At 57.7% G+C, this 15720-nt stretch overlaps 1 protein-coding gene across 3 annotated transcripts; it reads right to left on the bottom strand.

Moving 5' to 3' along the window:
• Nucleotides 1-3544: 3544 nt before the first annotated feature.
• eIF2A (eukaryotic translation initiation factor 2A) lies at nt 3545-15501 on the bottom strand. 3 transcript variants are annotated; one of them, XM_037234332.1, is made up of 15 exons: nt 15444-15501; nt 13157-13236; nt 12754-12895; nt 10849-10967; nt 10370-10469; nt 9252-9432; nt 7681-7761; nt 7023-7173; nt 6349-6522; nt 5895-6061; nt 5344-5515; nt 5087-5191; nt 4684-4874; nt 3777-3943; nt 3545-3734 (listed from the first exon to the last, which is right to left on the bottom strand). In XM_037234332.1, the coding sequence occupies exons 2-14, from the start codon at nt 13206-13208 to the stop codon at nt 3818-3820; spliced, it is 1761 nt and encodes a 586-aa protein (XP_037090227.1). In that variant the 5' UTR covers nt 13209-13236; nt 15444-15501; the 3' UTR covers nt 3545-3734; nt 3777-3817. The 3 variants fall into 3 exon arrangements, with proteins under 3 accessions (XP_037090227.1, XP_037090225.1, XP_037090226.1); XM_037234330.1 differs by having other exon boundaries at nt 15392-15479; XM_037234331.1 differs by lacking the exon at nt 15444-15501 and adding an exon at nt 15246-15385.
• Between the last annotated feature and the right edge of the window lie 219 nt (nt 15502-15720).

The raw sequence follows: 15720 nt of genomic DNA, 5'->3' as shown, positions 1-15720 counted from the left end.
CGGCGGAGGTGGCCGAGCAGGTGGACTGCGAGCGGCCGTGTCCGCCGCCGCCGGGACCGCCGCCACCGGGCCGCGCCGTCGCCGCCAGGACGCAGGTGAGCGCGCTGGCGCCGACCGGGCCTGGCGGTCTGCGCGGGCTGTCCGGACTGGTGCTGCCGTCGGACCCCAGCAGCCGGGGTCAGAGCCGTGCCTAGCGTCTGTTGTGGGCTCACTGCGGGACGCACATGGGCTGCGTGTACTCTGTTGGTCTCGGTTCGAGAAGGTGGCGTGCCTGGCGTTCCATATGTCCGGTGCTTCCGTCCTCCGCGACCGGCCGCTGTGAGCGTGGCCGGTGGTGTATATCTGTACTGACCGGGATGCAGCGGTGCTGTGCCGGTCGCCATCTGTCGCTAACGGCGTGCCTGTTTGGCAGACGTGGCCCACCGCCACCACCCCCACCCCCGCTGCCGCCGCCGCCCCGCTCTCGCTGACGGCGCTGCTGGAGCATCAGTGGCAGCAGGGCAGTCACTTCCTGATGGAGCAGTCGCAGCATTTTGATGTGGCGGGGCTGCTCAGCTGCCTGTACCAGCTACGCCAGGAGAACGAACAGGTGCGCCACACGCGCCGTCTGCGCCTCACGCTGTACTGCAGCGCACCGTCTTTGTGCACGTGGTCTTGATGCTCATGTGGGCTAGTCTTAGAAATGTTTGGTGTGCTTGTCGGATAACGCTCGTGCTGCCACGCGCTTGGACGCCAGTGGCCGCGTGTGGCGGTAATGTGACGTCCATCCCTGATGCCCTCCCCCTCGACGCCCTCTCCTCCGGCGCCCTCCCCCTCTGCGCCTTTCCCTCCGACGCCCTCTCCCTCTGCGCCTTTCCCTCCGACGCCCTCCCCTCTGATGTCCTCTCCGATGCCCTTCCCTCCGACATCCTCCCCTCTGATGTCATCCCGTCCGATGTCCTCCACAGACGTCCTCTCCTCTGACGTCCTCCCATCTGACGTCATTCCCTCTGACGTCCTCCCTTCTGACTTCCCCCCATCTGACGTCCTGTTATCCGAAGCACCCCTCCCCTCTGACGTGGGCCGCTGCGCTGGCGGCAGATGGAGGAGCACATGGGCGTTGTGGCGCAGCGGCGGGACCACCTGCTGGCGGTGCACGCGCGCCTCTCGGTGCCGCTGGACAGGGCGGCGCCGGCCGCCGTGTCGGCCCGCGCCGCCGCCGCCGTCCGCCACCAACAGAGCGGCGGTAAGCTCCGCCCACCTCACCTCACCACGACTGCAACAGTCATGTGGCAGTGGTGGGCCGATGGTGGCAACGGTGGCGTGCGTCAAATGGGGCCAGTAGGCCGTCACCTAACCCCTGGCCACGTCAGTAGCCGCGCAATACCAAACCACCAGCGGTCAGTGCAGGTAGCTGACGACACTTGACCTCTGACCACGTGAGTTATAAAACACCAAGGGTCGGCGGCAAGTGTGGCCCCCGTGCGTGACAGGCTGTGCCGCTGACGTTCTGTGGGTGTACCAGTCGTCGCATGTGACCAGCGACCCGTCCGTAAGCGGACAGTGGAGCCGGCCTGGTATGGCTGGACGCTGGAGGCGGCAATGGCCGGTCCCATCTCCAGCAGTGGTAAGCCGCAGGCCGCAGCTGGAAGTAGCCCCTGTATCAGCCGCTTTGGCTGGCCTCATGAGTCGTTGCGGACGCCTTTGGCGGAGTAGGTCGTTGAGGGGCTCGCTGAAGCCCAGAGTCGCATCGCTGCGTAGTCGACGCCGTATTGTTTTGCCGCCGTAGCTCCCGTGCGTGGCCGTGTGGCGGCATCGCGCGATGCTCGTGGTGTGACCGGTGACGGCCGTGGGTGCCTGCAGCGTACAGCGCGGCGGGCGGCGGCCAGCGCGTCACCTCGCCGCGGCCGGCGCTGGAGAACGGCGTGTCGGAGGCCGGCCCCCTGGCGGCCCGCCTGCCGAGCAACCCCTCCGCCACCGGCCGACCTCCCTTCACCGCCGGCCGCGCAGGGTCAGTACGGCCGCACGAGCTCGGGCCACCGATTGGACAGAAGTCTGAGGGTGGAGTCAGATGGTCAGAGGCCAGAGGCTCGGCTCGGACAGGCTGGACCAGGGGCACTCTATGGGCGGGGCAGGGACCCGTCCGCTGCCCGTCTGAGGAACTGCAACGCGTGGCCATCCGGCCCCGCGGTCGCTGAGAGCCAGCGGAGCGGGGGAGGGAGAGATGGAGCGCCGCGCGACGGAGGCGGTCGCTCGCCGGGCAGCTCTGGTGCCATCCGCGTGTGCTGGAGCCTTCGCCTGCGCGCATGCATGCGGTGACGCCGCCTTTCCGTTAGCAGAGTGGCGCAGGCGCCGCCGGCGGTCAGCGTCGGCGTCAGCCTGGGCGGTGGCGGGCCTCTGCTGACGCCGGGGGAGCGGAGCCAGCGGGAGCGGGAGCGGCGCAGTCTCGAGGTCAGTCGGACGACACGCACGGAGCCGGAACTTTGGCGTGCAGCGGTGGTGGCCCGCCATCTCAGGCAGCACCCGTAGGTGGGATGCCAGGCACCGCGCGACGAGGGAGGCCCTGACATTGAGTAGTGCCTTCCATCACCGCGATAGTACGGCGCCCTCAGGGGTGAAACCTCACGCGTGCCGTTTCTCTGACCCTGTATCAAAGTGTGGGCATTACTATCTCGCACTCAATGTCCGTTAACGCAGCGACGTCGGTTGCGGTGGTACCGTTCAGAAATGGTGCGGCCAGAGCGCATACGGAGACCTAGATAGTTCCACAGCTGCAGCCGAGCCAGTGCCGTTGCCGGTGCTGTGCGCAGGGTCAGGGTGCGCTCGTCAGCCGTGACCTGTGCCGAAAGTCGGTGTGTGCCGCTTGGCCGAGCCCGCCAGCGACCTGTGCCGATTCCCCTGCAGGTGCCGCGCTCCGTCGGCGGGTTCCCGCAGTATCAGATGGTGTCGCCGCCGCCGGGCCGGCCGCGGCCCGCCGACGGCTGACGCCGGTGCCGCCTCGTGCTCGGTCTGCTGGGCTGGCCGAGTCAAGGCGGCCACGTCACGCGGCTACCGGCGCGTGATGTGCCGGCAGCCGCGTGCCGGCTGCGTTATGTTACGGCTCAGTCCCGTCCAGAGGCTTGTGAGCCTAGCTTCTTATTGCTCCGACACAGGACTTCGGCCGTTTCTGCGAATGCCTTCGTTCGTGCTCAAGGGCCGCACCGGCAGCTGCGGACCCGAGTTGTCGAGATGCCTGTGAAGCCGGTAACTGGTGAACCGGCTTTTTCGGAGCGCGGCCAAGCGTGCTTAAGCTCGCTGGAGCGCGGGCAAGCGCGTCTAAAGCTCACTGGAGCGTGTGGAAGCTGTGATGTTCGCGTCTGCGCGTGAACCAAGGATCTCCCAAATTGCTCAATGTGTTGCGCTTTCGTTTGATGCGGCCAGCGGCAGGTTTGAAGCCGCTCAACACAGGCCGGTTGGCGGTCGATTTGTGTACTCTGCCGTGCCCTTGTCCGCCCGGCGTGGCCAGGCCCAGCGCCGTTTTGTACCTGCGTTTGTACCTGTTTGCCATGCTCTAATAAACGCCGTCAGGAGTTCGTTGCGGTGGTATTTTACAAGATAAGGCGCCACGGGCCTGACCGTTCTCGTCACCAGTGATGCCACTGAACCGGCAAACCACAACAAGCGATCATCACATTGCACGAACGAGCCGCGTCAGCGCCGGCCCGCCATAAAATAGTATCAAACGCGCGGCGCGCTGACAGCCGGCAGCGGCCCGCTGACAGCCAGCAGCCGTCCGCTGACAGCCAGCAGCGGCCCGCCCCCACCCCGTCCCAAACAACTGGCCTAGTGCAGGCCGGGGCTACAAGGCCAGTGTCTGCAGCTCCTTGGTGAGCTCTGCCTCTCGCGAGATCTTCTCCAGCTGCTCCTGGTTCATCTCCTTGCCCGCAGCCTTGTCAGCCTTCAGCTTAGCGATGTCCTTCAGTTTCTGCAGGCGGGGGTCGGGCGGTGAGATATCGTTATTGTGTCGTGCATCTTCGCTTGGCGGCCGCAGGGTCGCTGATTAGGACTCTGTCGCTTTTGGGCTGGTGAAAAATTTCCCACAATGTGCGGAGTTCGAGCTCGGGATAGCTAAGGGCCAGCGCAAGCGCCGGGAGACTCGAGCTAGTCCCAAAAATGTCAGACGGATTTCTCCCCAAATTTAGCACACTCGTCCTCAAAATTGGGGGCTGAAGCCCAAGTTTGGGGAGGGGGATGCTGGCAACGCTAAATGAACAGGAAACTACATCCCTGCTCTGCGCAAACAGGTGGTCAACAAAGGCCGTCATGTGTTAACGACCTTCACAGCACACCTAACACATCTCGTACGAAATGCAGGATCAGAGGCCGCCAAACGCACCACATCACATCGTGGCCACAAATCACATCGTGGCCACAGTGTGGAATGTTGAACTATTCTGTCAGCAATCCGTGAACTGCTGTGGGTCCGAATAATTCGGTCGGCTAAAGAGCCGGCCTTCCGATTCACCCAGCCCTGACGGGGTGGGCTTTCACTATTGGCGTTCCTGACCGCTCCTGACTGGGGTGGTCTGCGGCCAGTGGCAGCGGCTGCACTAGACGTCAGGTGACGTCAGAGGGCGGACGGAACGCGCCGAGCATCGCGGCACGTGAAGCTTTCGCCACAAAATGCTCCCGTTAACTACTACAGGCTGGTTCTCGCCCGCGTACCTTTTTCAGGTTGTCGCGCTTCTTCTTGCGGTCGGAGGAGGGTGCACTCTGCGCGGCGTGCGGCGGCGGCGGCGCCTCGTTAGCCGACGGCGGCACGAACGGCTCGTCCTCGACCGGCTGGGGCGCCACCGGCGCCGGCTTCGGTGCGTCGCCACCTCCCTTCTTCTTGTTCTTCGACTTCGACTTCTTCTCTAAAATACGGACGGAAAATTGCGCGTTTTAGTGGGCGGTGGCTCACCCAACGGCCAGCGGTTTCCAGACGGGGGTCGCACAGCGACGGCAACGTCTCCGAGTCGGCCACGGCTAACGTGACGCTCGCCCGACACGTGGAAACACGAGCCCCTAACAGCTACTGGTGCGCCGTCCGTCACAGGCGCCGAACTCAGGGTGTTCAGTGTCGTACCTGGCTCCGGCTCGCTCATCCCCGGCGGCAGCACCTTCTTGCGCTCCGGCTGTCCGCTCCGGCCCAAGCCGCGCATGTTGGGCGGCACGTACGCCGTCTTCGCGGCTGCGGAGGGCGGCGGCGCCGAGTTAGACCGGGCAGCGCCGCCGACGCATTGCCAACCAAACACGGACCGTCCGGATCGCAACGCGAAGCACAGCAAGGCGGTTGTGTGATCACCCCGTCGACCGATCATCCCCTCCCCTCCTGGCGCTTACGTGGCGGCTGGGTGGGCTTGAGACCCTGCACCTTCTCGGCGCCCACCACCGGCTTGGGGAACACGCCGGCTGGGAACGGCTGCCAGTACGTCTCATACAGCTCGTGCTTCTCGGCCATGTTCTTCTCGTACTGCAGCTGCAGCGTGTAGTGCCAGACGCGGAAGCCGTTGCCCTGGCGACGGGGAGCGGAGCAGTCAGCAGAGGTCCGTCGGAGTCGGCCAGCAGGGTACGGGAGTCCGCGCGTGCCCAGTCCCGGGGTGGGGGAGCCGAGACGGGCGCTTCCTCTACAGCCACCTCACTCCTTCATCGCGCGGCTGATGAACAGAACACAGTCGACGCCTGGCGAACCGGAGCGTGACCCGGCCAGCCTGCCCCGCGTGTCCGCCGGCCTCTCCGGCCCCTGCACCACCCACGGCCGTCAGCCCGGCAGGCACGCCCGTGAGCGCTCCGACGACTGAGCACGGTGTCCCCGCCCGCGCCGGTCTCGCCCTCCCCCCCCCCGCGCCGCTGCACCCCGCGTCCGCCCGGCCGGCGGCCGTCAGGGGACGCACCTGCCGCAGTCGGGGCGCGCATGTGGCCACCGAGAAGTGTTTGCCGTCAGGCGCCCAGCGCAGCTCGGTGGTGTCCGGACAGTCGCCGCTGGCCACCTGGCGGCGCGTCTCGGCGTCCCACACCTCGATCTTGCCGCGCAGGTTGCCGAAGCCGGCCAACACCAGCAGTGGACCTCACAGTCAAGGGCAAAACACGGAGTGGAACAGAACTCTGCCGAACTGACACAGAACGAGACAACACTGGGAAAAACTGTTACAGTATAGAGACTGGCGCCTCGCAAAAAAGAAAATGTATACATCGGAAGAAAATAGCACAACTTTCCACGCACTCATCTCAAGATTTGTTTTCCTCGGGTCTCGCACCCCTGACGCACGTACGCGCAGAGCCTCGGTTACGCCACACACTGCGCACACCGTACCCGAGCAGCAGCGCCCAGCAGCATCCAAAGGATATAGTTTCCGTGTGCGTTGTAGAACACGGCGTTGCGATGCGCCGGCTCGAACTCGAACACGGGGTCGCACTTGATGTTGTAGAGCGTGGCCTTGGCCGGCATGAAGCCATAGACGAGGCAGAACTCGGTGCCCAGAGGACTCCACTCGAAAGAGTAAACGGGGCCCTTCTTGCCGCCTGCCGACAGAGGCCGCTGGTCAGTGCGAGCCCGGCCGTCTCCCGCTGGGGCGGCGCCGACACCGGTAGTCCGGAGCCGCGCGGACCGGCGCGGCCCAGCCCTGGCAGGCAGCCGGCGCCACTGCTCGCTGACACCGGTGGTCCGGAGCTGCGCGGACCGGCGCGGCCCAGCCTTAGCACGCGGCCGGCGCCACTGCTCGCGCCCTGCGGGGTTCTACATCACAGCACTCACCGCCCATCACGGCAGCGGTGGTCCACTCTACCGCATCTGCGCCGTATCACACCGCACTGTACCGTACCGTGCCGTGCCGGAGCATAAGACGTAAGACTGCACTACAACATATGAGTGCTGCGATGAGAAGGTCATACATCAGCACGCGCGGCAGTGTCGTGAACAGGCGACGACACATCTCGACATCTCACCCGCATCGTATAAGCGGACGAAGGCCTCCACATCGCGGCAGTGCTGGGGACGGAGGAGGGGGGGGGGGGGCACTGACCGGGCTGCAGGTGGGCCGTGGCGCCCTTGGTGTCCAGGCAGTAGATGGACGTCTCGCCGTAGTACGACTGGCCCGTCTTGTCGACGTCGGTGGAGGTCAGCAGCAGACACGTGTTGCCGCGACTGTTCCACTTCATCTCCACCGTGTTGGCCTAGGACAAGCGACGGTCACCCCCATCAGATAGGCGGCGGCGAACACGTGCACACAGCGGCGACCAATGGCAGGGGCGTCGCATCGACGGCGTCGAGCGCTGGCAATGCCTTCCGAGCGCGGCCAGAAGCCAGTGTCGGGGAGCTCACCGTCGTCCACTGACTCAGCACTAGCCCGTCGACTGTGCACACACACACACACACACGACACACGTGCACATGCATACATGCAGAACGGAAGCGACAAATAATTGCTGCACGCAGACTACAGCCACCCTTCTCCTCCCAGATGCCGCTTCGTCCTCCACGCCCGCAGCGCCCCGTATATGCAGGGCAAGTTGCACGTAGTACCCCACCTGGCGGGAGCCCCGCCCCAACGCCCGCACAGCCGGTGCACCAGTACATGAATCGAGGTACGCCAGCAAAAGAAACATGAGACCAGTCCGCGTCAAAGTTCATTACACTACTCCAACCACTCAACGTCTGGGCAAACCCGCTGCTTTCCTCACATTGAAGAAGCTTTTCCGTCCAATAGCAGCCTCCTCCGTCAGATTGGGGTACTTGAAGAGACGAGCGCCGGCCGGCCGACCCTGCCGACACGGTCCCGGTCGGTGAGGGTCGGGGCAAACCTGCGGCGCGTCCAGGGGCGAGGCAGGCACGGCGGAGGCCGGTGGCCACACGAGGGGTCGTGACGGTGAAGCTCAAACACAGCTGCGGCAACTCAGGAGGGAGACATTCAGGTGCAGTCAGAGACCGTCAGAGTTCCGGGGACCGTAAGATAAAAGATCCCTAAGTTAGGAAGATGACTGACTGGGCCTGGGACGGCTATGCCGGGTTATGTGTCGTCATGGGCCTAATCGAGGTCTGCTTCAGACCCGTCAGACCTGAGGGACACACGAGCCAACGGTGCCGGGCGCCACAGCGCAGGCGACAGGCTGCGACCGGTTCGCTGTCCGCCAGCAGTCTGCACCACTGAGACGTAAGACTGCTGCACAAGGCGGCAGAGTGACGCCGCGGCGTCGGATGCTGTTCCATACGGTGGGTGTTGCACCATGCCGAGGTCAACAGGCAGAGCAGGCCCCCGTGGGAAGGGGCAGAGCAGACCCTCATAGAGAGGGGGCGGAACAGGCCCTCATGAGGAGACGGCAGAGTGGGCCCTCATGGGGAAGGGCAGAGTGGGCCCTCATGGGGAGGGAGCAGAGCAGGACATTATGGAGAGGGAGCAGAGCGGGCCACCATGGGGAGGGGGCAGAGCAGTCTATCATGGGAAGGGGGCAGAGTGGGCCCTCGTGAGGGGGCAGAACAAGCCCTCATGGGGAGGGAGCAGAGCTGGCCATCACAGGGAGGGGGAAAAGTAGGTCATCACATGAAGGGGGTGGAGTGGGCCACCACAGGGAGGGAACACAGCTGGCCATCATGGGGAGGGGGCAGGGTGGGCCATCACAGGAAGGGGCACAGCTGGCCATCATGGGGAGCAGTTAGAGCAGGCCATCATGGGGAGCAGGTAGAGCAGGCCATCATGGGGAGCAGGTAGAGCAGGCCATCATGGGGAGCAGGTAGAGCTTGCCATCATGGTGAGCAGTTAGAGCAGGCCATCATGGGGAGTGGTTAGAGCAGGCCATCATGGGGAGCAGGTAGAGCAGGCCATCATGGGGAGCAGGTAGAGCTTGCCATCATGGTGAGCAGTTAGAGCAGGCCATCATGGGGAGCAGTTAGAGCAGGCCACCATGGGGAGCAGTTAGAGCAGGCCATCATGGGGAGCAGTTAGAGTAGGCCATCATGGGGAGTGGGTAGCACAGGCCATCATGAATCCAGCACATAGAGAGGAGCACACAGCGCAGCAGTGCAAAGCAGTACAAGCCCGGCATGTACCCAACTGCCCGCCACAACAATCACTATCGACGCACAGGTCGGCCGTTCAAGCCCCACAGAGAGACACCAAACACAACAAAACACACCAACACAAACATGTGGCTGGCAAACCGGCCACATGCGACCTGATGTTCCTCGGAGGGCCGAGCCGCCGCAACGCGTGCCGGGTTGTCATCGCCCGCTTGGACGCGCACGCGCCGCCACTCACCCCGACGGAGGGCAGGAAGGCGACCACGTGCGGCCGCGTGCTCGGCGCCAGGCTGTACTCGGACAGGCCGTCCAGACGCAGCTTGTGACGCACGGTGTCCAGCTGGCCGCCCTCGAAGAAGTGCACCTCGTTCGAGACGTTGCGCGCGCAAATGGCGTCGTCCGGCGTCCACTGCATCTCCCTGGCCGGCAGGCGTGGAGGACGGTGAAGCGTCGTGGCGGCGGTGAGAGGGGGGAGCGCAGAACACGGACAGCAGCCGCAGCGAAGGTGAGTGTCGGGAGTGACGGCGAGAGGAGGGAGCGACGGTGAGTGTCGGGGGCGTCGGGACTGGTGCCGGTGGCCGGAGAGACAGCGAACGATGGGAACGACGGTGAGCAGCGAGAGCGATCGTGAGAGACGGAAGCGACGGCAGCAGGCGAGAATAAAGAAGAAAGAAGCATCCGGGGCGATAGCAATTGACCCGAACAAACAACACGAATCAAGATAGTAGGCAGAGACGGTGGCAGTCGGGGCTGACAATGCCAAGCCAGTAGCGACGGTAGGTGGTGAGCTTCACTGGCAGTGGCCGGGAATAACGGACAGTGTTAACTGTCAAGGAGAGGTAAGATCGACAGGGAGTGACGCTCAGTGTCAAGGGGTGGTGGGGTCCGTGGGAAAAAGCGGAGCATATCAGGACCGATGGGGGCCAACGGACAGTGTTAATGAGTGGTTATACCAACGACTGAGTAGCAGGAAGCTCATGGTGCGCTCGTAATGACGGGGAGTGGTGGAGGTGACGCAGCGTGACGAGAGTGACGGAGGTGCGGTCGGGTGACAACTGACGGGGAGCTCTCGGCACCACCCACACGGCTGATGCTTGGGTGCAGGCGGATCACACCGCGGTGGACCGATGTCGACAGACCCGGTCAAAATCAGCCGGAGACAAATATAACAAAATACCGAAAATGTCAAGTATTTATAAAAAACATCGCTGGCAGAAGACCCAAAAACGCACTGACACAAAGGACCAACAGCTGACATGAAACAAGACAATGACAAGACAATGCACCACAGGAGTGAGCTAACAAAACATAAAGCCAGATGAGTTCAAAAAAGTACACGTGCGGTTGAAAGCTCACCAAGTCTGGTATTTCTTATGGGTGAGGATCTTGATGCACTCCTTTTTCGCGACATCATAGACGAACATATTCGGGGCACCCTGCGGGTTTTCCTTGGTCACTGAAAAATGGCCCACCCGTAAATGACCATGTTGAGATGCGGAACAAATGGTGAGACAACACAACAGTTCTGATGTGCTGGCTGATAGTTCAATCACACGTGATCCGGCTCCTCCAAGTAACCAACATCAATCAATGAATACATAACACCACGATTAAGGGTTAAAACAATATCACCAAGAAAACGTGGACACAACAACGTGAGAAATGAACCTTACGCCAAGCCACTATGGTACCGTTCAGCTCCACCTCCCTCATACATGTGTCCGGCATCACCAATATTTCAAGAGTAAATTAAAGCGTCGCTTACTCCATCCTGCCAGTCTTAAATGAGCTGGAATGGCGGCCGTCTGGGACGGGCTCGTCCGGGCGCGTCTCACCAAAGAACGGGTGCCAGATGGCGAGGAAGGCGGCCGTCGGTGAGAACTTGACGGCGCCCACCTTGGCGATCTCCGCCTCCATGATCACCTTCCAGGTCGTCGTCTCGGCCACCTTCACGCTGACCATGGCCAGAAGGCGTTTCCCACATCAGTATCCAGTCGTTTTTTCCAAGGCTTTTACGAAATGACTAACAATCACATGCTTTTACCTTTAACGTGTTCAGGTTTACATGCCACACGGATGTGACCTCATATAATCGGAAAACTCCGCATGTTTCGTCATAGAGTTCATGAGGTTGGAGGGAGTGTTCCACATTCGTATGGAATTTTGAACTGAGATTGCCATTTTGAAGATCATTCGGAGCAGTTCACAGTCCTGCCCTGTTTAAGACCTTTAAAAACCCTGTACTTTCTGAGCTAGACGCCCGCGAATGTTTGAAGGCTATTTTGTGCGGATTATTTGCACGACGCCGTAGATACGTCACTGAAATCCTGCCACCACATTGGCCACGCGGCGTTCAGGGCCAAAACACATACAATAATCCAGTGTTTCGTGTCTGACATGCGTGAGCGCGATTTCTGGAACCAGCGAACTTCCATTGGGGTTCAACCAATGCGAAGCATTCAGTGCAAGTTTCAAACACGAATGATGCTTTGTGCTTTATCATACAGAATGTTGGACATTGGTGCCAGTTATTACGGAAATCAGACTTTCAATTAAAAATAGCGCCATACCCAAGCACGTTAATACAACTCAACACTATAAGTCACAAATCAAAGCGGGTGTTCCACATTTCTACGGGTTTTTGAACTGAAATGACCATCTTTAAGATCATTCGGTGCAGTCCACAGCTCTGCCCTTCTTAAAACCTAAACCGCTCCAGTTTTTTAGCTACGCGCCCGCGAAGATGTGCGAACTTTTCGTACATAATTCAAGGTCACCCAGGCATCAAATGACACGATAATAACGTCCTTCAAACCCTGTCATTCCATATGCAACGCGGGGATCAACGCAAATAAAAATATAATTGTTCAGTCATTCACAGCTGGCGTTCGTGTGCACAACTTCCAGATATAACGGCCTTCAATTGGCTATCTTTTAATGTTGCGCAGGGTGCGAGGACGTGAGCATCCAAACAATAACGTATCTAAGAACACATTTGCTAAACAGAGAAATTGTGTTGTTAACAGCGGTCTTTTCCACTTAAAAATATACCAATAGTTATAAATGAGTTCATTTCATCACTTCTGATGCCTACTTCAATATCCTCAAATGTACAACAGTCACTTTAATATGCAAGAACACAACAAAAAATGGCCGAAACAACCGCACACAAAGATATTTGGGTTCTAGAAATGTCGTACCCCTCCACACACCTATCAAGAAGTTGAATTACTACCTAGCGAGTCACGCTATACAGGAGGGTGGAAATTTTGCAGCCCCAGTATGGTAGGCCTTCAACCATCACAGTAATGTTCCATGGTGGGATTGGACAATGACATATTAAGGAGTATATCTATTGAATGGTGGTGTTTTCTTGTCTAGAGAAGTATTTTGCAATGAGAAATATCCCAATAGTTACATGTTAAATTATTTCACCATATCTCATACCTGCCTCAATATCTTCAAATGTGCAACATTCCCTTTAAGTGAACAGGGAAGACACATGGTGATCCAAAAGAACTGCCAACAGTGTTTGCTTGTTTTCCCCATTTTGACATCAGCTCTTTCAGTCATCTGATGTCAGCCAACAGGGTGAACGCCACCCATCTGTCTGACACAGTGCACTCACCACGAACTACCCCGACCCAGAGTGCCCGGTAATCATGAGATAACCGCACGCTCCGTTCTAGCGCACGCCGCGCGGCGTCACGGTAGGGGGCCGGCGTCGCGGAGTGCCGTACCAGGAGCTGGTGACCCAGGCCAGCCGGGAGCCATCGGCGCTGAACTCGAGGCCACGGCAGTCGGTGAACGCCTCGCCCTCGGGTCCCGGGAACGGCTCGCACTTGACGCCCTGGCCGAAGAGCAGGCCCGGCGAGCCGCGCGCTGCGGCGAACAACAACAGCCTCGTCAGCCAGCTCTCAGCACAGTCAGCCCGATCAGCAGGCACTCACAGCTGGTGCCTCTGACTTGCATGGAATGGTCTGACAAATGTGAGCCCAGGTAAACAACAACAGCCCCGTCAGCCAGCTCTCAGCACAGTCAGGCCAATCAGCAGGCACTCACAGCCAGTGCCTCTGACTTGCATGAAATAGTCTGACAAATGTGAGCCCAGGTAAACAAGTAACACTGTTTGTAAGAAGTTACCTATGAACACTGGCTTTGGTAGGGATGACATGCTGCTTCCTTTCCCATCCATCTGAAGCAGGCTGGAATATTCTGATTACCTGCAAATGGCAGCATAGGTCAGTGTATCTGTTACAGTTTGCTGGCTTCAATAAACAAGCACCAATGGCCATCAGTCCATGGGTGTCTGAGTCATGTAACTGGTTGTTGGTGCAGGGAGAGTGTCAGATTGATCTGACTGTAATACACAGCTGCATGAACTCAGAGGACAGACATATGTAAGGTAAACAAGCCAGTAAATGCCACCATAAAGGGTGCATTGGATCTGGTTTGTCTCTTGTCGTCTCACGGAGCACACAATACCACAAGTACAGGGTGTTGTATGTATAGCCAAAAAGGAACCTTTGGTGCTTGTGATATAATGTGTCTCTTTGGTTTGGTGGGAAATTCAAGAGCAAATACTGAAATTTGTGGTGCAAATATTCCATCCATCACATATATGCCAGTTGCCCCACTTGTCCTTCTCACTGCACATGCTTAAGATGTCCACCCCAGTGCCAAACTTAATCTGCTTGTGCCCTGAAACTGCCCGTGGTCTAGCCCACATGTCTGAGTGGATTGCAGAGAGGTTTTATGTTGTGGCCTGCAGAATGGTTATGGTGAGTGGGTTCACCATAATTGGCTACAAACTCACACTTAATGAAGCCCCTTAGAACAGTGCCCAGAACATTCCCAGGGAATGCAGTGCCCACTCAAAGTCTGTGACTTGGAACATGGTTTCCCTCCATACTGGCATCATGCAGGAAGCACATGGCGAGTTGACTGTGCATAGCATCACACCATTCTGCTGGACTCAAGTAGTGTATGAGTTCACTGTCACTAGTGAACTTCTCACATAATCCTTCTAAATGTCCTGTAAACACCCTGCAGGTTAAGAGCTGTCACTTGGTCCTCAACATCTGAGTCATTATTCCTGACCTAAAATGGCTTCATCATATCCTTAATGCTGCTCCAATACTTCACAGATTGATCCCTTCAGGTGGCCAGGATATCAGGATTGCCTGATTCTACTGGGGTCCCATTGGACTTCCATGCCATATTGCTCCTTCCCTATCTCAATTACCAATTAAGATGCCATATCTAGGTATAATGTCAACCAAATAATGATCAGTATGCAAAAGCTTTACCTTGAGGAGCAAATGCTGGACCTGATCAGCTGGTATGACCTTGATTTGTATGGATCGTGCTGCCAGTGTTTCTAACTCATGTCCGCCATCCTTATCATAACTAATCAATTTTTGATGTAGGATAAGATTCCCCGAAGACATCCCTGTTTTATTATTGTTTTTCATTGTACCCTGTCTTACCAGAGCTGTTTAAAAGCACCACCACCATCATAATCATTATATGTGAAAGGAAAGATGATATAATATCCCTACTTTCTTCTTCTTTCATGCTATAAAACAGATCATTAATAAATAGATGATTATGTAGTGAGAAAAAATATTGATCATAACCACCACCATATCACGTAACTGCTGACAGACCATATACATGATGAACACTAAGCATATCAAACACATAGGACATCAGGGGTCCTTTAGGCCACAGCTATTGGGCAGCCATGACCATTTCTTGCATCCACAACACAGTGGTCAAGTGCCATAATTTTTGTTCCATGTCTGTTGAGATCAAAATAACTGGGTTCAAATAGTCATTTCCCCTTTTCTAGCAAAGATCATAGCAGGATATTTGAAGTAGAAACAATGCTTTCAGAGCCTGGCTAATGCCTTGAAGGCCACCTTTGTCTCTGCGGAGTGGGTGTGTGGTACATAATACAGATAAGCTTTACAAATTCCCAGCAACACACTTGCATCTACCAATCTGTGTCACCCATCGCACATTGAAAAGTTTGATACCATGTGAACATCCCACACTGTTCAGACATCCCATATGAGCCACTCCTACAATCAGTGCCAGACATAAATTCTTCTTGGCCAATCCCAACATATTTTTCATCTCACTGCACTGCATGGAATGAAAACAGCATTTGTCATATTGCTTGAGCCATACTCTAATGACCTATTCCCGCTATTTGCATCACCGTCACCTTCGCAAATTTTTCAAGTTAACTTGTCTTTCCTTGGCATAAACTGATATTACACCATTCCTCACACAAATAGTTGGGAGACTGAAACTTAGCGCCAAGCGTAAGGCACTGTAAATCACTGAGTTTAACACGCCAGAACCGCTTACTTTTTGCCTGTCCCTTTCCCTTTAAAACCCGTTCGACAACTCCAATACACACCACGTGAACCCCGACGGGACCGGCCGAAGCCGAAAGTGGCGCGCTGGGGTCGGTATCGAACCCCTTAATGTTTGTAACCACTAATGTATCACAACGCCTAATGTATCAAAACCGCTGCTTCATAACGCCTAATGTACGTTGCACCTAATGTGCCATAACCCCTAATGTATCGTAACTCTTAATATATCACAACACCTAATGTATCGCAACTCCTAATGCATCGTAACTCCCAATGTGTCATAAGGCCTAACGTATTGTAATCCCTAATGCTCGTAGC

This window comes from Pollicipes pollicipes, unplaced genomic scaffold, assembly GCF_011947565.3.
Source record: "Pollicipes pollicipes isolate AB1234 unplaced genomic scaffold, Ppol_2.1 Scaffold_7231;HRSCAF=8579_pilon_pilon_pilon, whole genome shotgun sequence".
NCBI lineage: Eukaryota > Metazoa > Arthropoda > Thecostraca > Pollicipedomorpha > Pollicipedidae > Pollicipes > Pollicipes pollicipes.
The sequence above is the reverse complement of the archived record's forward strand: the minus strand, read 5'-3'. Positions and strand labels throughout refer to the sequence as shown.

Coding starts and splice junctions, on each gene's coding strand:
- eIF2A (XM_037234332.1), bottom strand. CDS start 13,208: ATGGATGGGAAAGGAAGCAGCATGTCATCCCTACCAAAGCCAGTGTTC. Junction 10,968..12,753: donor GCCTGGGTCACCAGCTCCTG/GTACGGCACTCC, acceptor GGCCATGGTCAG/CGTGAAGGTGGCCGAGACGA. Junction 6,062..6,348: donor CTACAACGCACACGGAAACT/ATATCCTTTGGA, acceptor TGTGAGGTCCAC/TGCTGGTGTTGGCCGGCTTC.